This window comes from Cygnus olor, chromosome 1, assembly GCF_009769625.2.
Source record: "Cygnus olor isolate bCygOlo1 chromosome 1, bCygOlo1.pri.v2, whole genome shotgun sequence".
NCBI classification, from domain to species: Eukaryota; Metazoa; Chordata; class Aves; order Anseriformes; family Anatidae; genus Cygnus; species Cygnus olor.
In genome coordinates, this window is record NC_049169.1 from 74975216 (window position 1) to 74997953 (window position 22738).

A 22738-nucleotide genomic window follows, 5' to 3' on the forward strand; every position below is an offset into this window, starting at 1 on the left:
GCATTTTTGTTGTGCTGAACTCTGAGTTACAAAAAAAGCTAACTGTTTTTGCAGATAGAGTTAAATTAGTAATTCCCATTTTGAACTGCTGGGGAGATTGCAGAAGGAGGGCTTCGAAGCTGTTGGATGGAAGTGGACAGAGACATAGGTTATTCTGAGGTTAGGGGAGGTTTCTGGGGCAGGCAGACCTGAGGGGGAAGACCTACAAAGAAGGTTGGAGGGGGCCTGTCCGTGCTCTGCCAAATCAAACATCTCAAAGGATTGTGCTAGGAGGGACAAACTTAGATTCAGACCAAGGGCAGAAATGCTTGAAGGGCCAGTGAACGACTGAGTCTCTGCTGTCTTTTCAGAAGAATCTGTTTTTCCCAGACTACCATGCTGTTTTGGGATTGTTTCTGAGTATGATACCAGGTAGCTAAGCTTTTCTGGTGATAGTTTTGAAAGTTTAAAAAAAAAAAAAGAGAGAGAGTCTGTGTGATCCTAATATCAAAGTATGTCATCCACCTCTGCAATGGAAGGCATATTTGAAATGTACAGGCAGGATAGCTTTAATGTACCAACAGATTATTTTCTGAAGATGTCTTTATCAGTATATCACGCACTATGTAACTTAGGGACAGTAGGTGGGGACTTTGGTTTAGCACACCGCAGATTTAGAGCTGACAGTTATCAAGTTATGAGACTGTAATTATTTGTGTATTTTTAGTTGGTTGATGTGCGCCACTGATTCACAGCAGCAATTGTAATGCTGACATCCCATCTGTAAGTCAAGATACAATCTGTAAAAAGAAGAAAGTTTGTACTTTCTAGAATGAGTGAAGAAGTGATTTTTTTATTTTTTTTTAAATATGAGTCAGGGAAGATCATAATAGAATTGTTTGCAGTTGAAATAGAATTAATATCTCTTGTCATTCATGGTGGTTTTCCAGTTGCATGCCAGTGTACAAAACATAATTAACAGTAATTCTAACATACTTTCTAAGAATAAAACTTTAAATTTTTTTGTCACTGTCATGTGAAATAATAGAGAAAATTATAACAGGGCTGCTCTTTTTGGGGAAAGTGAAAGAGACGGACAAAACTGTACTGTGTTATCAAGAGCAACTTCACAGAGCTCAGCAGACTGTGACAGCTATTTCAGAAATGGTGTCTTTCAAGATTTATTGCACAGAAAAACAGCTTTATGTGTTGTCAGGAATATATCAAGTCATCCTTGTGCTGAGAAGACTTTCTGGTTAAAGAAGGCATACTTTTATCTATTACACTGTATTAATAGTATGGTTTAACTCATTGTCTGCTTGATTATTTTAAACAGAAAATGAAAAGTACATTTTAAATATAAAAATATACCAAAATCACTTGAAAATTTTCTGAAAACATATCATTGTTTCCTGTGGTCATACTACAGTTAATTTGGGAAGGAGTGTTCTAGGCATGAGCTTGCTGAATATCAGTCTCATATGATCCTCATATAATCTGCCCATAATTCCCTGAGCCATCTATGGGATGGAATATGCAATATAAGTGTATAGAATGATTAGGAGCATGCATATATTCAAAGATCATGCTTGGCTGGAGGATTTTCCTGTATTCATAGGATTCTCTATTTACAAAAACTTCTTTATCCTCCTTTTGTGTTTTAGATATTGATGAGTGTGAAAATGACTTCTACAATGGGGGCTGCGTCCATGAGTGCATCAACATTCCAGGCAACTACAGATGTACCTGCTACGATGGGTTCATGTTAGCCCATGATGGCCACAACTGTCTTGGTAAGTAGTGAATGCTGGCAAGGAAGTTTCATTTCATGACTGTGGTAAGAAAGCCTGATGTACTGGCAGCGTTTTGTCAGCTCGTACATGTTTTCGATGAAGACCTGATCCAGATCCCACTGAATAAGTTGAAGTGTTTCTATTGACTCCAGTGTGGTTTAGACCAGACCATTAAAGTTGGCACTCATCATCCTAACATGCTCTAATCAGTTTGTCAATCTCTAACATTGGAGGTCAGGGTTGGTTTTTTGTTTTCATTTAAGCAAGGCTTGTGCTGGATGTTTGGACTTCTTTTTTAAGAAAAGTAATCTGCCCTACAACACATACATATTTTGCCTATTTCTTCCAAGTTCTGTAATTCCAGTCATAAGTTTAAAGTTTTCCCTTCCTCTTTTCCCCCTTTTTAGGGTAAAAGGATTCCTGAAAGTGCTGTATGAACAGATACTGAATGTTAAAAGTGCAGCTGTGATGAAGGAATACTTAGACAATAAAACAAGGCAGAAGAATAGTTATCAGTAATAGATGTTTACAAAGGAAATGGGCACAGTCCACTAACTCTACAAAAACAGGTTCAGAGCAGGATCTTAGTTGTATCAGCAGTCTTAGGATTTGGGGATCTGTGATTTTGATTTATGTCCATTGCTCTGTTTTAAAGAGGTGGGCTTTATCCTATATACTGAAAACAAAGTTTGTGTTTTATGTTTTAATTTCATCATACCAATTACTTGGAAACAAACTTTGACTGCTACATCCAGTTTCCCTTACCTGCTGACTTGATAGTCATTCTAGTTATGTCACAGTGCATAGGACTCGTATTGTCTTTCTCAATATTCCCAATATAATTGCAACAACCGCTGTTTGATGCATTACCAAATTCATTTCAAATTGATGTGCATTATGCAGTGAAGAAAAGGGATATTTCATCTGTGTCACGCAATATCTTTACTTTGGTAAAGCTGGGGTTCTTTGCAAGAAAAATCAAAAAATCAGGTACTGAACGAGAAATCATAATGTATAGTAACACCAGCCTGCACTCACTAAAGCTATAGAACAACTAGAATTTCTGAGCAGGGTTTTGGTTAGCTTTTCAGTAGATGTATTTCCTACTTCGTTCATTTTCAAACTGAGTATATTTGTTCAGATGGATTATACATCCTGACCATTGACAGGTTTCTGACTCAAACTTCCAAATTTCATTTATCATAGAACAGACTAAATATATTTATTTGCCTCAACCTGAGGTGGTCAAATGATTAACTGTGCAAGTGGTATTTCTTAAACAAAGAGCAGCCAGCTATTCATTTGAAAATGAAAGAAAAACTGTTTATGCTATTGTTCACGAATATCTCTTAACTGAACAGAACCCAATCAAATATTTCAGCTACCTGGGATTCTAATAAATGTGCAAGTATGTTGTTTCGAACAGCTTGCTATTACCAACTTTGTTTCCAAGTGATTCCTACAGAGATAGGGCAATGTATATTTGCAGTTATGAACAGGAAAAGGGAGGGACCTGATACAAGATGAACCCTTCAGGAGATCTGTGGGATTATCTTGGACCCATGCTGCCTGTGTTGTTGCTCTCTGATCGTGAAATATACAGGTTTACAGAGAGAGGTTTCTAATTTTCTTTTCATAGATTTCTATTCAGACAGTTTTGGCAGAAAAGGCCTAAAATAATATAAGCCACTGTGTTTAACAGGTGGCTCTGGTTCCAAGTATTGTTCCAAAGCTTGCCAAGAGATCTTACAGGTTTGTCAGAATCAGTGTCTGCCCGTATTCATGTTTCTCTGAGCTGGCATTTTGTATTACTTCCAAAATGTTAGGAACCATGTTGCCTCCAGAAGAGATGCAGTGAACAGACAATGAGTGGGAATGGTAGCAAAGGGCTCGCTGTCTCCCACTCTGTAACTTTAGGACACTAAAAGAGGTCACAATTGCCTTTTAATTTTGGGACCAGACTGGGGAAGTTTGTTCCTCAAATGCAAATTGAATATTCGCAGCTAATGAATGGTCTTTGATATGGACTCGTGCAAAGCATTTGACATTGTCCCACATGACATCCTTGTCTCCAAATTGGAGAGACATGGATGGACCACTTGGTGGATAAGGAATTGGCTGAATGGTTGTCCTGAAAGAGTTGCAGTCAACATCTCGATGTCCAAGTGGAGACCAGTGGCAAGTGGTGTTCCTCAGGGGTATGTATAGAGACCAGTACTATTTAACATGTCGGCAATATGGATGGTGTGATTGAGTGCATCCTTTGCAAGTTTGTGGATGACACCAAACTGAGAGGTGTGGTTGATACACTGGAGGGAAGGGATGACACCCCGAGGGACTGTGACAGGATTGAGAGGTGGCCTGTGCGAACAAGATGTGGTTCAACAAGGCCAAGTGCAGGGGACCTGCACCTAAGTCAAGGCAATCCCAAACATGAATATAGTCTGGGCAATGAGTGGATAGAGAGCAGCCCTACAGAGAAGGACTTGGGGATATTGGTGGATAAAAAGCTTGTCATGAGCCAGTAATGCGTGCTTGCAGCCTGGAAAGCCAACCATATCCTGGGGTGCATGAAAAGCAGCGTGGCCAGCAGGGTGAGGGAAGTGATTCTTCCCCTCTGCTCTGCTCTCATGAGACCCCACCTGGAGCACTGCGTTCAGCTCTGGGGCCCCCAGCACAAGAAAGACATGGACTTGTTGGAGTGAGTTCAGAGGAGGGCCATGAGGATAATCAGAGAGCTGGAGCACCTCTCCTGTGAAGAAAGGCTGAGGGAGTTGGGGTTGTTCAGCCTGGAGAAGAGAAGGCTATGGGGAAACCTTACAGCAGCTTTCCAGTACCTAAAGGGTGCCTAGAGGAAACCTGGGGATGGACTATTTGTCAAGGGGTATAGTGATAGGACAAGAAGTAATAGCCTTAAATTGAAAGAGGGTAGATTTAGATTAGATATAAGGAAGAAATTCTTTACTCTGAGGGTGGTGATGCACTGGCACAGGCTGCCCAGAGAAGCTGTGGATGCCCCATCCCTGAAGTATTCAAGGCCAGGCTGGATGGGGCTTTGAGCAACCTGATCTGGGGGGAGATGTCCCTGCCCATGGCAGGGGTGTTGGAACCAGGTGGTCTTTAAGGTCCTTTCTACCCCAAACCATGCCCCCAAAACATTACACCCCTAAATGGAATGTAATGTTCGATCAGCATGCTGAAATTGAGTCTGTAAACAGATTAAGTAGATTAAGTGGGTACTTAACATTGGGTATTCTTGCATAGAATTGTCATTTCCATTTATACAAGAATTATATGTATTTCATAACATATGAATTTATATAAGAGCCTGTAAGATTCGCTTTAGATTGATTTTGAAAACCCTGATTGAACCAACTTCTCATACAGCAACACAGATGTGTATATGCTTAGATGGAAGTAGATTTTCTGGGACTGAACCAAGATCAGACTATACTGTACCTACTTCTCACCCATATTTTTTGATCTTGCAGACATTACTGTTGGGGTCTGCTCTGTCAGCACACAGGGAGCCAGACAACAAGAACTCTTAGGGGGCAATTTGGTCGCCTAAACATAGGTGTCTTGTACCATTTAAAACACCCTGGAGCTGGCAGATGTGACATGGGATCTACTGCTGTAGATCTGGAGTGTGAGCTGGTGGCCAGATGGGATAATATAAGGAATCTAAAATGGTGTCAGACTCCTACGTTCAGACAGCTGAATTGCTCTTTCAGTGACCTGGGCTGCATGTCTCACACACAGATCACCAGAAATCTTTGTCTAGTCATTTAAAGTAGAAGGCCTAGGGATGGGAGCTAATGATAGTTCAATGATAGTCCTGCAGGCCACCTAGGAACCTCTAGAAAACAGATTGTAATGGAGAAGACTTGTGTCAGGATTTTGACTTCAGTCTGTGCAAAATCTTAAGCCATCTCTTCTTGAGAGTGTTTACATTTCTTTTTAAACCTTCATTGGATGTCTTTCTAGTAACGTCAGTATAGCAAGATAATTACAATCTTCTTTATAAATAACAAACTTGAAATATTCACAACTAGTTATATCAACTGTGGCTGACAGGTTAAGTATTTTTTCCTGCGTTCTTGTTTCAACATTTCTGTCTTTCTTTCTAATGAACCAAAATTTCTTGTTTATTTATTTGTTGGGAGGAGGTGTTTGGTTAAGATTTCATGGCTAAAATTTGTACTGGAAAATGTCCAAAACCATCCTCAGGGGAACCTGACTCATTCTCTATTTGACATTTTTATTGAGGAATTTCTCAAATATAACATGAAATGACACCACAGGGAATTTGAACTATGATGAGATCCTTGTCTGGCTAGAAATAATTTATTTTATCACTATAATCACATGGAATAGCAGTAGTTCTTTCTGAAAATTGCTCTAAATTCTGCTCTGTGGATGCAAGACTAATATTTGGTCTCATGCAATGGGTTTTCTTTATCCTTCATTTGCAACTGGTCGTGAAATATGTTTTCCTCTTTCATATATGAAATACCAGTCTGTTTTTTTTGCAAGCAATTATCTCACTGGTCCAGATGTTCTTTCCTGTTTGATCATTTTTTCTCCATGATCTTACTGATAAATCGATTTTTCCTTCTTTGTGTCTTTCACGTGTTGAGCCATTGAGGCAGGCTATCAATTTCTGTTCTCTTTTGCCTTTAGAAGAGTTTATCGCTTAACTGATCATCGTTCCTATTACTACTGAACACTTTACCAATCTTGTTTGTAGTAGATCAGTTTCTATTCTCAGTTAACTGGTAAAATATGAATCTGTACTACATAGAATCAATGAGTAGCACTTATGCCTTTTAAACTAGTTATTCAATATACATTTCCATCTCTGATTCAGCATGACACTTACAGGTGTTCCTAATTTGCCTTTTTTTTTTTTTGAAGCTTCTTTGATATAATATTAAGAAGGAAGATTGGAGTTTTACATATGTCTAAGTATATTATTGAATTGAGGCCTCTGGCATCTGGGCGTTCTTGTACTCTGTCTTCATATCCTGTTGGAAGCTTCCAGTAAGACAGAGAGCAGAATTGCTCCTTGACAGCAGACGTGCTAGAAGAGGTAGACTGAGACTGGTTGTGCAACACCCAGCTTTCAACAAGTAGATATGCTATTGATGGGGATGCCATAGGGAAGGCTAGCATTTTCATTGAGAATTTCAAGGGAGCTTTGTTTAGCTGCCAATACAGAGGCTTTAAGATGTACTTAGGAGGAGAAGAGAAAATTTACTGGGTGAGGTGTTTTTTTTGTTTGTTTTTGTTTGCTTTTAAGCTATTGTGATAGGAATTGTCATATGGAAAAAAACTCTACTCCTTAAGCAGTGATTAGGCTTCAGCTGTTGGAGGACTGTTCAGTGTGAGGCATTGCATTTGGAAGATGCCAGAAGAGAGCAATGAGACTAATGAGTGTTGTAGATAAGATGGCTAATGCCAAAAGAATGAAATAAAAGGTTTAATTCTCTTGCGCGGAAGAGAAGATGGAAAGGAAGTTACAATAGTCATCAAGTCCAGAAAAGGTTGCTGCAAAGAATTGCAGTTTTATTGATTAGCCTTCATAGCCCTGCTGAATTGAATGAGGTAGAGCAGTAGTGTTTGGTTACTGCAGTTGCAGAATTCAAAAAGTTGCAGTAGTGTGCTCCACTTGGATATTCAGAAAAAGCATTGAATTATTTTGCCTTTCTCCTAAAGGACTCTTGTGTGGAGTACTATTGTCTTAGATTCATCTCTCCCCTACTGTATAAAAATATTAGCTTCCTGGGAGAGTATTATATTCTGTTTTGGTCTGAAGCATTGCTTAACACTAATAAACCTAGGGATTTATTCAGGAAAAGCTTGATAGAAACCTTAGTGAAAGCAGTTCTTACTGATATACCTGAGCAAGTCTTAAGAAGTTATTCAGCATCTGGAAATAGAAAGTAGAAGAGAGTGCCATATCTATGTGAGTGAGAAAGCAGTGAGCCTAACTTTGCAAAATTTCCTTGCCAAAGGGCTTACGTGTCAGCTAATATTCGACCATTCAAGGCTTTCAGGAATTCAGCCATCTCTGATCAGACTGTCAAAAAATGGGGAGAAAAAAGTGTGAAAGAAAAATATGTAAAAACAAAAAGTGATTGCCGTTGATATGAGACAACCATGTGATACTTCCTCCAAATTCTTCTCTTCTGTCTTTTTTACCTGGAGGCAGAGTTTTGTGTACATGTAGTTGGGGAATTCTTCCTAAAAAAAAAAAAAATAGAAAAAAGTTGTCACAACTCATTGTTTTCTGTTCGTTTGTCAAACCAAATCTGTGTGAAAAATGTTAAAGGATTAAAAGGTTAAAGGATTGAATTGCATGGAGTGATAATTTTCTTTGCATACCTAATCAGATATGAATATAAATAGATATGAAATGCTGCTCGGCTCTCTGTTCGTTGGAGGTTTTTGGTTTTTATTTTCTCAGCTCTCCCTTCAGATTGTCTCTTTTTAACAGGGAGTTCGCATTGTTTTTTTGAAAAAGCACCTCTCTCTTCCAGGTTGCACTCATCTTAACTGGACAAAAATTTTATCATAATCTATTTAGAGATGTATTTCTTTTATTTATAGGTTTTTCCATGGTATTAATTTCTGTGACATGGGAACATATGTGAGCACCTTGCAAATACTAATAGATTTGTCTTCACAAAATCCTTTAAGAAAAAGAATTATAATTTTAATAGTTGTTTTATAGATGAGGAACTAAGGCAAAGTGACTTCCTGATCTTCACACAGGATGTCTGCAACATAGTCAGGAATAGAATCCCTACTTTTATGAAACCCTGCTTATACACTCCTATTTCAAATATTCTGTGTAACTTCGATTTCTCTTGTTTACAGGAAAGTAACAGATTCGCTAAATTTGGACGCCAATAGTATGATATCTCAATTAATGTCATAAAGTCTTGTATGTCATACTTCTGGAAATAACTACAAGAATTGATTTTGGTGGTCCAATAAAGACATATGGTTCTTCAGCAGTTGATCCTGTGTCTGTGATTCAGAAGAGTCCTAGGAAGCGGAGTGAAATTATGATATATGAAAATAAAGCCAGGAAAATTTATGAAAATGTTTATGAAAATTAAGCCAGGATTGCAAGTTCTAGTGTTCATCATAAATTCCACAGAGCCCTCTTCAAGAGTTGAATGTTCAATGTGGTATACAAGCACAGTGTCATCTTGACTTCAGTACCAAAAAGTCAATGGCAAAATCCTGGTTATGTCCCCAGTCTTGAAGGTGTGCATTGGGCAGCAGGTCTGATTTTTCAGCCTGGAAAAATGGACTTCAGTGTTTTGTTTGCCTGTTCTCAGATGTTTTTTTGCCTTTCTTGACAAAGTAACTGTCACATGGAGTTCCTTGCAGGAAAAGAGAGGTAGTGCTTTCCCTGGAGCAACTGAACCTGCTCCGAGAGTGGTACCAGTCTACCAGCTTTGGCAGGTGGGGCAGAGCAACAACATAGCAAGTCATTTAGGAGCCTGCAGCTAAAGGAGAAATTTCAGAGACAAACCAGGAACAGATTGGATGTCCTCGAAGTAACATCTGCCTGTTATAAAATGGTTCTTGGGATACCAAGTCAGTATGAAAACCAGGCTCATGTCTAAAATGACATGATTTCTTTTCTTCTGAGGTATGAAGTTAGGATCTAGACCCAAGTTCTTGTCTTGCTGAGCTCCTTTAAGATCTGTTGGCTTATATTAAGAGAGAAGGGATTTCAATCCTGACATGTAAGCTTAATTCCTGACTGGATAGTAGTAGCCTACAGTCTGACTCAGATTACAAAACGAACATTAGTATGTATGCATGTGTATGTATACCTCATTGTACCATTCATGAATGTACCTTTTCAATGAATGTTCCAGTTTTTCTTTCAAAAACAAGCAACAACAACAAACCAACAACACAACAGTTAGAACCTGAAATCTATGTATTTCTACCCCTGGGTTTGTCTGAATGTGTACACAGGTACAGGGGTTTATAACCTAATTTGCCTGTCAACATGAAGTGGGAGGAAAGTTGCAAGTGTATGTGAAATCGCTTCTAAAACTCCCAGATGCAAAATGTCAAGTGGTGGTACATAGCTGATTAAGGATTGCATAATCACTAGTATGATTAAAGGAACCAGTGCCTTCCTTTTAATACGGCTTTATTTTTCTTCATTTCCAGACAGCTGTGTGCAGTGTGTTGCTTGCTTGAACTCCAAATGAATACTTTATTACTTATGTTTATTTTTCTTTGTTTCCCAACAGTTCAAATAGATTTTTTTTGTTTAAATATGAACATTTTTAATATAAAACTAAACAACTTTGGGAAGTTTTTGTTTCATTTTGTTTTTTAGTTTCATAAATACTTTAAAGAGAAACTGAGAAAAGTAGTCCATTTTCTTGGCTGTCTTCCAGTTTTCCTTGCCCTTCTTTCCTATTTCCAGGACACTATTAGATGAGCCGTAGTATTGTCCTGCTCCAGCACGTCAGCAGGGCCTCTGATAATATTATCAATCAGATAATATTATCACTCTCTTACAGATTTTCATGGCTGCTAATCTTAAACACCTTGGCAGACAGAGGAGGGTTGAATAAACCCGATAGCCTTCTCTTCATAATTCTTCATTTTTATTAAATTACATGAGTTTTTCTATTGTTTTGTTTTGTTTTCTGAGAAAGTTATTAATCTAAATCTTGAAACTCATTTCCAGTGGTTCCAGTGAGAGATTTTCTTGAGCAGAACTTTAGGACTCAGCAGTTATTTTACGTCTTAAGAGAAGGAAGCCAGACTCCCGAATCAGGGCTCAGTGGTTGAGTAATGGAGAGATCTGTTCTAAATTTGAGGGGCCCAGGCACAAGATGGGAATGGCTCTCTGTATAATATATATTTACAGGCATAGTGAAAAGTGTTGAAATGCAAGTTTTAATGGTAGAAATGTGTTTGTGTTTTAAACCTTTATGTATTCTCTACTTCTGCAAATGATGACCGGCAGTGATTGTGTCTTTGTGATTGCTTTGTGATATGTCTCTTTGGGGAACTAGTTTTTATTGTATTACTGTTTTCAAATCTTCCATCAGTCTGTATGTTAGATGAATGATAACAGCTGTGATTCATCACAGCAATTTTAAGTATTTAGTATTTGTGGTACAGGGGCATGCATCAGACTTTATAACATGTACTGCTGTTCTGCAGACTGAAGAGTAGATGCTGAGCAAATATGAAAGCTAGGATGAGAAGTAAATGTTCCATAGGCAACTCTGTATTAGATTTTTACATACAATTTCTGTACATGTATGTTTATTTCTATTATTTGGTTGCCTGCATGCTGTGAGAGTCTGGATAGTGTAAGTGGTAGCACAGTCCTAGAAATAAATTATATGTCTCCTTTGAAATGGGCTTATAAGTAACATACTAGTTATAATGTTCTCCCCTCTGTAAATATCAGATTTAGTTTTATGACACCTGGTAACTAGAAATTTTCAAACTGAGCAATTTCAGCCTCATCTCTTGATGATTCTGTGATAGATGGATGAGAATCATTGTCACTGTGTTTGCAATGCAAATTTGAAAAACATTTAACTACCATTACTTTAAATGTCCTGGGCTGAGGTTCAGCTAGTGGAGTGTAAACGTGTGCATATAAGACATCTATCTGTACTCACTTTGAAGTCACTAGAGAGAAATAGGTATTTTGGGTGTGTGATCCTCAGATCATAAGGTGTGTATTTTCTGTAGCTTAGATGAACTGCTCCCTTTTTTTTCCCCACAGATGTAGTTCCATAGAATTCAGTCAATTAACACCTTTGAAAATAGGATTTTTGCTCTAGGAAGTCTGAAAACTGGAGACTAATTTTGAAAATGCATCCAGGTTCACTCTGGAAATCCAATAAAAATAAGGAATTTTCATTGTGACCAATGGAAAGGCCTCCAATATCCAGCTTTCTCTGAAACTAGGATCTGAACACACTGCTTTTGTTATAAAACTGTGCTTTTTCTAATTCTGTATCTGAACATTTTCCCCTCAGAATTACTCTGATGTTTGATCACCTGACATTAATCTTTTGTGTTCAAATGACATATAACTTTCTTTACATGTTAATTTGCTCTATGTTTGCTTTCTTAAGCCAATGCGATCTAAGAAGTACTGAAACAAGAGAGTATATAAATCACTGTAGGCCTGAAGTTTTTTGTTAGGTATAGGGAAATAATCAGAAGTGTAGAATAAATCTTGGTTGCTGTCAACTGTGAAGTAAGATTCTCAGACTGTCATAATAAATTAAGAAACCAGGAGCTATGTGACAGCCACATCAATCTCAGTCTCTTGTTTCTTCAAGTCTTCTTGTTATCTGAGTCTTTTTTTTTTTTTTTTGAATACTTACTCCCTGGAGGAGGTAATAAGTCACAGTAAAGATTTCTCTGCATGGAACACACAGAAAAGTAAAGAATAATCTGCTTAGGGTGTGTAGTTATTATGTATAAGTTAAATTGTATATGGATGCTCTTCTTTGATCTAACACTGCTGTAGGTGGCTGTGTCTTAGTTCATCAAAGTCACAGTTTTATTCTGGATTGTGCATCTTTACTGTTTTATGTTGTTTGTATTAGCTTCATATCTTTTGTTAATTCATCTCAACTTTCTAAAAATAAATAATTTCTAAGCCAGTAGGGCCTATGTTGATGTATACCTTGAGATAAATGCTATAAAATATACTAAAATTAACCAGAAGTTTGGGATCCATGTTGTGTGTAAATCTTTCTTAAAGCAAGAGAGACCATGTCTTCACCTGAAGGTGTAGGATTTCAGCCTATAATGTATGTGTCAGTCCCAGAAATTATGTATAACCAGTGAAAATTGAATATGGATTACAGAAAAAACAAAACAAACAATCAAACAAATACAGACAAAGCAGAGAGCAGCAAAATTCTCTGGTCTCTGATTCCAAATATAGTCACTGTCATTATACTGTGCTCTAGAATGCAATCAATTCTTGGCAGTGTTGATTTATGATAAGCAGCATGATTTAAACAGTTGAGAAATTAGCCATTGAAAATAATAGCTGCTGCATAGTTGCTTGCTGTATTAGAAAATTTAGACAAATTAGAACAATTTTTTAGACAAAATTATTTTCCAGTAGACTTGAGCATGAGTTGAAAGGTTGGCAGTGAACTTACCCTTGTTAGGTAGATTCCAGAGCCTCAGCTTTCTGTAGTGCCTGCTTTTGCTGTCTGATAATTTCCATGAATTTCGGTGTTTTAACATTATCCTTTTGACTTTAGTGTACAATGTGCAAACTTGAAAGTTTGGATAAGACTACAAGACAGGATTGTTATTTACTGCTTTTGCAGGCTTCAGTCCAGATCCTTCTTGAGCATCTCAAAATACTCCATGTGTACACGGTGCTTAGAGAAATTGTATCAGAGCACAATAAGTAGTTTTGGATAAAAGAGGGGCAAGAATGAACATGAACTAGCAACTTTTATTTTGTCTTTGTGAAGCCTGTAACTAACAAATAATAGTAATAGTGAGTAATTAAAGCATTAATTAAAATTGGACATAGTTTACAAGAATGATTGTTTAGAGAATTTGGAGGATTTAGCAAAATTTATTGTTAAGGGGCCTTATAGGTTATGGAAATAAATGTTTGGAAACAATTGGTATGTACTTTCTTAACTAAGACTGGAGCAGACATGAGTTATTGTGCCATAGGAACAGAAATGAGAATCAGGGTAAAGCTTTTCTACTCTATCTTTACAAAAGAAAATATTAACTGAAGAGAAAGTTGCTACAGCAGTAAGCGTTGGACTATAGTAAAACCTCCTCAACAGAGTGATTATACCTTAGTTGAATCTCCACCCTCATGCAGCCCCACCTGGAGTACTGCATCCAGCTCTGGGGCTCCCAGCACTAGAAAAGACATGGACCTGATAGAGCAGGTCCAGAGGAGTCCACGAGAATGATCAAGGGGCTAGAGCACCTCTCCTGTGAAGAAAGGCTGAGGGAGTTGGGGTTGTTCAGCCTGGAGAAGAGAAGGCTTCGGGGAGACCTTTTAGCAGCCTTCCAGTACCTAAAGGGTTCCTAGAGGAAACCTGGGGATGGACTCTTTGTCAAGGGGTATAGTGATAGGACAAGGGATAAAGGCTTTAAACTGAAAGAGGGTAGATTTAGATTAGATATAAGGAAGAAATTCTTTACTCTGAGGGTGGTGATGCACTGGCACAGGCTGCACAGAGAAGCTGTGGATGCCCCATCTCTGGAGGTGTTCAAGGTCAGGTTGGATGAGGCTTTGGGCAACCTGGTCTGGTGGGAGGTGTTCCTGCCCATGGCAGGGGTGTTGGAACCAGATGGTCTTTAAGGTCCCTTCCAACCCAAACCGTTCTGTGATTCTATGATAAGAACTGAAGAGTTTAAAGGAATGGAAAGATGTATTTGCTGAATTTATTTAGAAGGCAGTGTTACAGACAATCCTTAGCAAGAGTTGGGCATCCAGAATTTTGGGAACCTTTTGGGTATACTTTGGTTCATATGTTAGTGGGCGTGTTTTCATGTCTTTTTTTCTTCTTATAAGAAGAGCTATACAGAGAGGACAACGTTCTGTTGTATGACCTTGAAAGTTGGCTTTCCCTTAAAAATGAAAAAAATTTAAAATTGTGTAGTTCTTCAAGGAAAAAAAAATTGATTTTTTATTGTAGGATGTACTGTAGAGTTTTCCATTCTAATTCTTTTCTTGTATTAGCTATTATATCAGACAATGTACTAAAAAGAGAAAACTCATAGGTGTTTTTTTTTTTAATTCTTTTAGTAAAATAAGCTTGAATGGGAAAGAAGTACATTTTTATATAAGATTTTTCCTCTCGCACAGTTTCTCCAACATAATTTATGTATAAGTATACAGGCATCTTGAAAATGAGGTGTTCTGTTTCAGTGTATGTGAATCATCAAAAAATCCCTAAAGTGATTATTTGAAAGTATTCCTAGTGTATTTATATTGTGGCCAGTACAGGCTGAGAAGTTTTCCACTACTGATAACTCAGACTGTTATATTAAAGTACCAGAATTCTGTTTTTCAGATATGTATTAGCAAATAAAGAGGAACAATATTTCAGCATTATCTTCTGAAAAATAGTTTTTGTACTTAAAATTGTGAGTATATGCATTGATATATTTAGACTTAAGTGTGGAGCTTGAATGATTTCCTTTGAAGCAGCTGAGGAACTTCATTTATTTAGTTGTCTTTTTTTTTTTTTTTTTGCAGTCATAACTAAGAAACTGCTTCTGAAATTAGTCAGAGAAGCAATAAAGAAATATATATATTAATATGACAGCAAAGAATGGGTTCTGTATCCCACTGGTGATTTATAGTAACAGGCTTAGAGTTGCATTTACAGGACAGGAAGCCAGAGTGCCATGCGAATTAGAAATTGTTTAGGGTTTGATTATATAAGAATAAGCACCCTGGTCCCAGTGCATCAGAACTTTTTGGCACCAACTAGATATGAGTAACGATGTCCACTGCCTGTGCAAGTACAGCATTTTCTTGAACAGGCCTGAGACTCACTATATGCCATCAGCTGTTCAGTGCTTACAAAACCCTCTGAAATTCACTGTATAAACATCTCGGAGAAGTCTAAGAAACTTGGACAAAATAACTGGAAGAACTCCTCTTAACTATAAGTCCAGTTTGAGTTAGGCTCTGACTTATGGAAAGGACCATAGGCCAAATCTGTTTGTGACTGCACATTGAAAGAACATGAAAACTCATTCTTGTGTGAGAATATCTTGGGTATGAACTGAGTTTTGCTTTGAGTGTTTGAATTTGAAATCAGAACTCAAAGAAGAGCTCTAGGAAATTGGTGAGTGTACAGAGCTGCCAATAAAGAAGTTCCAACAAGCATCCACTTTGTAATTTCACACAGGCTACATATCTGAATGGGACTTCAAGGAGTAAAGTTGCAGAATTTGTCAGTGGACAGTCAATCCATTTCCCTTAACTTGTAAATAGTTTTCCCTCTGACTCAAGATCCTGTACAACCAACATCAGATATCTGGGAGTAAAAGGTAGGAGGCCTTTTAGTGGAATGAATTGTCCATGGAAATTCCTGTCATTTAATTATTAGCTTGTGCATGAAACACAAGTTTTATTCTCTCATATGTGTATTTAAGCTATGTGATGTAGCTGTGAATGTTTTACTTATCCATGTGAACATATACATTAACTTCATATGTTGGACACAGAAGGCTGTGACCCTTAAGTACTTTGATTTAAGGGGTTGGGGGGGAAAGTGCACTGTTGCTACTGGTGCTCTGATGAAAATAATATACAGCCCTAGTGAATTTTAGGGGGAAGGTGGAGATGAGGAGATTCTTTGGTTTTGATATATTTGGGGATTTTGTTTGTTTGTCTTGGCTTTACACTATCAAACCAGCTCCAAACTTACTAAATTCATTACTTCTTTCCATAGTTATAATGCTCGTGAAGTCAGGTGTTTTTTTTTTTTGACTACTGTTGGGTTTCACTGATGATTCCCAAGACTCTTAATGATCAAGGCAATGGTGACCTCTGTGTGAAAAATTCATATGGCTTACTGTGTTAATTTGTTGAGTTGCATAGCACTAATACAACTTGCTGCAGCTTACATCTACTAATGGGTGGCTCCTGCTCAGCTGTTGTTCAGGTGTCCAACTGTTTTCTAAGGTTGTTTTCTTAAAGCCACGTCGTCAAAAGAAAACAATTAATCAATCTGGCTTGTACTGGATATGTTGAGTGGTAAGCTAGTATTTCCACTACATATAAAAAAGAAATGAATGTTTACTGTAAGATCTTGAATATCTTTCAGGTATTTTTGTCAAGAGAAATCAGACAAAATACTGTTTCTAAGTACTGCTTTTGTGTTACTCATGTAGGAGAGTGGAAATGCTGAAACAGTTTCATATGTGGTATAAATGAAAATTTGCCTAAATATTTTGTGCCAAATTATGCATTCATTCACTGAAAATGCAACTGCTGAAACTATTCAGAAATTCAGGTTGCATTTATGAAACTCTTTTCACAATGGAGATCCTTTCAGAAATATTTGATGTGATCTACAGGAGCAATTTCAGTGCTTTCAGAACATTTTCAGAATTTTCATGTTCCCCGAAAGCTTAACAAGTAGATAAGTGACTAAGCAAGTTTCTCAGCTCCTGATACAGTTTCCTCTTCAGTGTAATGAAGGTTGTGCTTCAGACTCTCCTGTTAATCATCTTCCACTTTTTGTGGACTTGAAACATAATTTATAGAGATAGTGAGAATGACTTTGTAGCCTCCTGGATGCTGCAGTGCTTAGGGTAAAATCCTCATCTGATTCTGGAGAGTCCCCTGGGTTACTGAGAGAGAACAGAGAAGTCACCTCGGGCTTCTGAACAATTCATTAATGTAGCCATTTCCTCAGCTTTTATTACCAGCGCACAGGAAGAAAATGCTTCTTATGATATAGACCATGAGGATGTTACCAACTTGAAATGAAAATAGTTTCATTTTCCATGTAAAGTTACACGCTTTGTTTGACCCAAAGGAAAATATGTTTCATTTTTGTGTGTGTGAGAGAAAATAAGCAAAACAAACCAAAAAAAAAAAAAAAAAGTACTTTTGAGTTAATCCAGACCAGATTTTTCTGGTCCTGGCAGTGTCTCTACATAGATGTAAAAGAAAGTAGGTATAAGCAGTAGTTAACCTGGAAGAAAGATTTAGAGTACTACTTCAGCTGAGTGTGTAGCAGTTAATGAGGCTCCAGAGAAAGCCCAGAGGCAAGACAAGCTAAGGGACAATATGATAGAATGGATAATTTACTTAAGTTGTACCAAGCTTTTCCTTCAATTCATCAGGACTGCTGTTTGTTTGCATATGTCATTAACTTCTCTCCTAGTTTATAGAGGATTGTTAATCCAGCATTGCAACTCTGAGTGGCCTACATTCAATTGAACATCAGTGAGAACTGCAAGCTTATTGCTAATGGAGCTGTGGCTCTCCAAGCCTCCCATTAATGTCAAACTGGAGGCTGCTGGCTTTCCCTAGACAGTGACACCGCAGATGCAAAAAAGCAGGATCAAATTCATACAAAATTATTTTAAAACCCTATGTCAAAAAATGGAAAACTTATTTAAAAATAATTGATAGGGAACTTTGTTGTGTTTAGGCACTGTTGTGAAGTGGCTGCCCTGTCTATGTGTCTGTCTAAAATTCAGGCATGAGTACCGAATGAAAAGATAGAAGCGCCAAGTAAGATGTCACATTAAGGAGCTTTCTTTATTTATTTATTTTGGAAATGCTAAAAGTTGTGAAAATAGCTTTGGTGTCTTAAAAGGACAGGCAGTGGTGCCCAGTTGTTCAAGAATGGAACAAGCAAATGACGTCAAGAGACTTGAACTCAGTGCAACATTGGCACAATGTCCATGGAGCTGTTTCCTTCTGCTCAGCAAATGGGCAGGCATCATGCACAACAGAGATGAGGTCTTACATTAAATTAGTATTTCCTATGCTACAGATAGCAAAGAAGTCTATTTTACTGAGATGCGCGTAGAAAATCATGGGTCTTTATAATCTCATTGATTGTGAGGGTTCAAATTTAAGAGCAAAATGCCTTAAACCAAATACTGTTGCAGCAGATCGAGTGTATTGCAGGAAAACTGAACCACTGTTTCCACCTCAGATGCAGATTTGTCTGTGTTTATGGTTTTCTTAAGTGGTAGTTTCAATAGATTAAGTAGATTATTACAAAAACTGTTGGAGCAACATGAAAAAATTCCTTAGGTTCATTGCCCATAAGAGGCATTTGTTACAGCCATACTTAGAGCATGTGTGTAGTGTGAAGTTTAAGGAATACCACCATGTTTCACAAAGCAGCTGCAGGAAAAAGATTTTGAGCATTTCTTTTCAAGTTCTGTGCATCTGTTAACTGCACACAAATAAGAAACCTACTCTGTGGGTGTTCGGGTGGTAGGTGATTGTAGCCCATTAAGAGGTGGGGTTCTCCAGGACAGGTCATGAGCATGTGTTTGGTGTTGTACCATTGCACATAAGAAAAGAGTGGTTCTAGGGAAACCTTGTGTTTTACAATATTCATTGATCATTTTAGAATGGTTTGTGTATTCATCATCAAAAGTGTCCTTGTGATTACGTACTCATGTTTCTCTTTTCTGTAAAATGTCCTTTATTTATCAGGGAAAGGTGTTTTTTTCTTACTTTTTTTTTTTTTATTTCAACTCTGGTAAACTTTTTTTGGAAAAAAAAAAAGGATTTTATTTTTTTTGGAAAAAACAGTGGACTTCTTCTCAGCGAAAGCTTCCTTGAAGATTTCTGAAGCCACAATAGTGAAGTTCTGGATTCAAGGGCTTGGTATTCTTTTTTCCTTCACCACATTTTTCCATTTCTTTCTGAAGGAAGGGAACAAAAAGCAGAATTCTAGCGCTATGTGCAAACGGTAGAAAATTTGAGCCATGCTTTTAAATTCTTGTTGAAGTCTGATGTCAAATCTCCTGGAGACACAAATGTTGTGTATGTAGGTAGTGGCCTCTTTCTTCTAATATTTCCCTTTGTGTTCTCATATAAAGTTGGTGTAAGAAAGATGGTTTAGCAATTATTTCAATTAATGATCCCTGTTCTCGTAGCCCCCTCAGCTGATGCCATGTATTAGCTTTCCTACCTTGACATGTCACTACTTGTGTGACCATTCCAGCAGGAACACCTGCCTGTAGCATCTCACCTGATACCACTTGCTCAGGTCCTGCATAGCAGATTTACTCTTTGGGCTTCCACAGCTATCTTGAAATCAGATCTTCCAAGACACCCACTCCAATAGAGAATCATGGTGCTTGAGGGGAATGGAATAGAGAAGTGAGAAGAATACTTGCCAAATGTTGCTGTCATTAACATTAATTTCTAGAAATGGGCACTTGTTTTAAACACGATGTACTGAAGTCATTTGAATGATCTCTGTAATAATATTTGTGTATAGCTGTGCTTTGTAGTTTGAAATAGACGAGGTAGACCATACAAGGCTGAGGGGGATCGGTAAGATCAAGAAACATATGAAAAAGGCAAGTAGGGAATGAATATTAACTGTATATTACAATAATGGCATTAGGGGACATTCATTCAGATTATGAAACAACATGTTTGAAACAAAAATAAGTCTTTAACTCAATTAAATTGCACCATCATGTTGGGTTCAGAAGAGATTGGAAAAATTAATACAGGAAAGGTCCACCAGTGGCAATGGCATGGTTAGTGGTTTGGGAAGGCTAATAGGTACATGATCACAGGAAGCAGGAGGGCATGTCAGTAATGATTCTGTTCCATCTGTATAGTCTTTCCTGAGTATCCACTACAAGGCAATGTGAAAGATAGGATGCTGGGCTAGATGTTCTTTTTGTATTATAACAACTATTACAATGGTGAATGCAGGAATGTGATTTTTGAGATTTTCACCCTTTTTTTTGGTTAGAAATATTCAGAATGATTTTTTAAATTCCAAAATTGCATATTTGTATTTTCTGAGCTTGACATTGATGATAATTTCTTTTACATATACAGTATATCCTTAGTGGTGTTTAGTTGCTAACTTCTGAGAAAAGTCTGCAGTAATGCTGTCAGAGTTCATCTCTATGTCACAGTGTTCCACAATGGGTAAAATAGGCTGCTTAGAAAAATCTTCAGTAAGTTTCAAAGAATAGCTTAGAGTAAAATGTACAGGATTGGTTCCCTGGATCATGAGTCAAAGTCCTGTTTTCAGAAGACTCCAAAGAATGTTAATGCAATGGTAAGTGAATTGTTCTGTCACTCCTAAATGCTTTGGAGACTTCAAGGATGACTCAGATTTCTGAGGGGCTTGAGTGCTTACATGAATGCTCACGTGACAGAAAAACGCCAGAAGGAAGGAAGAGAAGATCATGGGAGGAATTGGACAGTGAACATACTGTTCTTGTCATTTGACTCTGTATACCATTTCCATTTTCGTGTCTTCCTGCTTGTGGTTTTGGTTTCAGGCACCCTTGGCAAACCTTTCTCCCTCGTATCCAAACAGGACACATGGTCAGAATAGCTTCTTTAGGGCAGATACTGAAGGAAGTTATGAGCCAGATCAAGGTGAAATACCAGTGGAGCTTGTTTGAAAAGTTCATCAGATAAATTAAATGAGAAACTGAAATCATTTGTTTATGTAATAAATAAAACATCCATCTTTATCATCTGTAATGTCTCCTACTCTTTTATACTGTTCCACACTACTGCTCTCTTAGAGGATCTCATATTACCAAGATACAGAACACAAGTTTGATTATGTGAAGGCAGTGGGCCAAAAAGCTAGAGGTCTTATGCAAATTCAGGTATGCATTAATTTGCATCATGCTTCTAATATATAGATGTATCTCTCTATGTATGTATGTATAGGTGCATCCATTATCTTTCCCTCTTATTTGGAAGATACTTATTTCCCAGCACCTCCCTAAGATGGATTTTCCCTTATTCCTTGATGATGGCTAGCCAATTCGAAGTTCGGGTCCCAATCTCCTTGGAAAAACAGGTTTCTCACACTGGTCTAACCCCTGTATAAGTGATTCTAGCCGTTGTGCTGATAGTCATTTTATCTATTTAGGTATGTTAGTAAGGAGTAGTTAAGAGCTTTTGTCAGATAAAGAGCCTAGGAAGTGGATTTGAGTTTCCATATATCAGTTCTAGGGAAGAGAGAGACCTGCACCCATCGCCTTGGGGCTGCTGTCCACAAGGAGGTAACCCTGGTCCTCAATAAGATGACCAGTGTTAGTGAATTTTGTGCAAAAGGTAGCCAAAGAAGACATACCTGCTCTTAAAACCACACTTTTTATAAGGAGAAATAAAGAAAGTGAGCTTTGTATTTGTGCTCATTTTAAAAGACTTAAAAATGGGTTTTAGCGGGTCTTAAAGCAGATGTTCAAGAGAAAGGATTTTGCATCATCAGAAGTGGCTTTTTTTTCCTGTATTAGTGTTAGGCCTTGGGGTGCAGGTCTCCAGCAGGTGTAAATTGTCATACAAAGTGACAGTAAAAGCTGCTGAGGATCCACCCTCAGTTTTTCACAACAGTCAACAGCCCAGTTTGATATGTAGAGCCTCCAAAACCGGAGCCGGAGGAGCTTTATTGAAAAACTGACTTATTTTAGTGTTTATGTGGAACTTAATCTCTAGAAAATCTGGTCCAAAATGCAATCTCACATTTGCTGCATTACCAGTGTTTACATGTTCAGCTGGGCAACTTGAGCTGCATTGAACTGGAGTTGCACAAACAATGAAAAAAAGAAAAAGCATCTTTGGCAGCTCTTTCATTTCTAAGTCCTGAAGAAATTAAAATTTTTTTTTTTTTTTTTTTTTTGAAGGATTTTTTCTGCCAAACCTACCAAAACTTGAGTGCATTGGAGTCAATGGAGTTGTCTTTCCTAACTTCAGAAGACTTTTTTACACCATTCTCTAAACGGGGTTAGTAATGAACTGACCGCAAAGTGATACTATTGGAAAGAAAGTTTGTCGAGTAAATAATTCAACAGATATTTTGTAGGCAGCCATGGCCAATAGATTGCTTGGTATGGTGGATATTATGCAATACTGTCTTTTAAGACTGGAGTAATACAGAGTGCTCCAAAAACCCTAATCCTAATGTAGGATTGAAGCCTAAGAAGAGACAGTGCTAATCCTGCACCACCAGGCCAACATTTATTGGAAGGCATGTGTTATGGAGATACACATATGGTAGTCCTAGATCCCAGCTGTCCCCTTTCTTCAACTGCTCCTCTTCATAAATGCACCTTAAGATCATTTCGAGGCAAGTAAGTGAGAACAATTGGAAGAAATTCCTCATAAAGCATTGTAACTTTTATTCCAGCGTAAGGATTTGAGGGTTGGTGGTAAATTGAGCTGTCTCCTTACAGAAGTGGTAAAT

The 22738-nt window shown here is 37.7% G+C and overlaps 1 protein-coding gene across 11 annotated transcripts in view; it reads left to right on the plus strand.

Annotated features, from left to right (window-relative positions):
* Nucleotides 1-22738, plus strand: part of SCUBE1 (signal peptide, CUB domain and EGF like domain containing 1) — a 215800-nt gene that overhangs the window by 31432 nt on the left and 161630 nt on the right. For all 11 annotated transcript variants that reach the window (XM_040545047.1, XM_040545042.1, XM_040545046.1 and 8 more), the window contains exon 3: nt 1644-1772. In XM_040545047.1, the coding sequence (XP_040400981.1) occupies nt 1644-1772 (129 nt within the window). The remainder of the gene's footprint in view (nt 1-1643; nt 1773-22738) is intronic.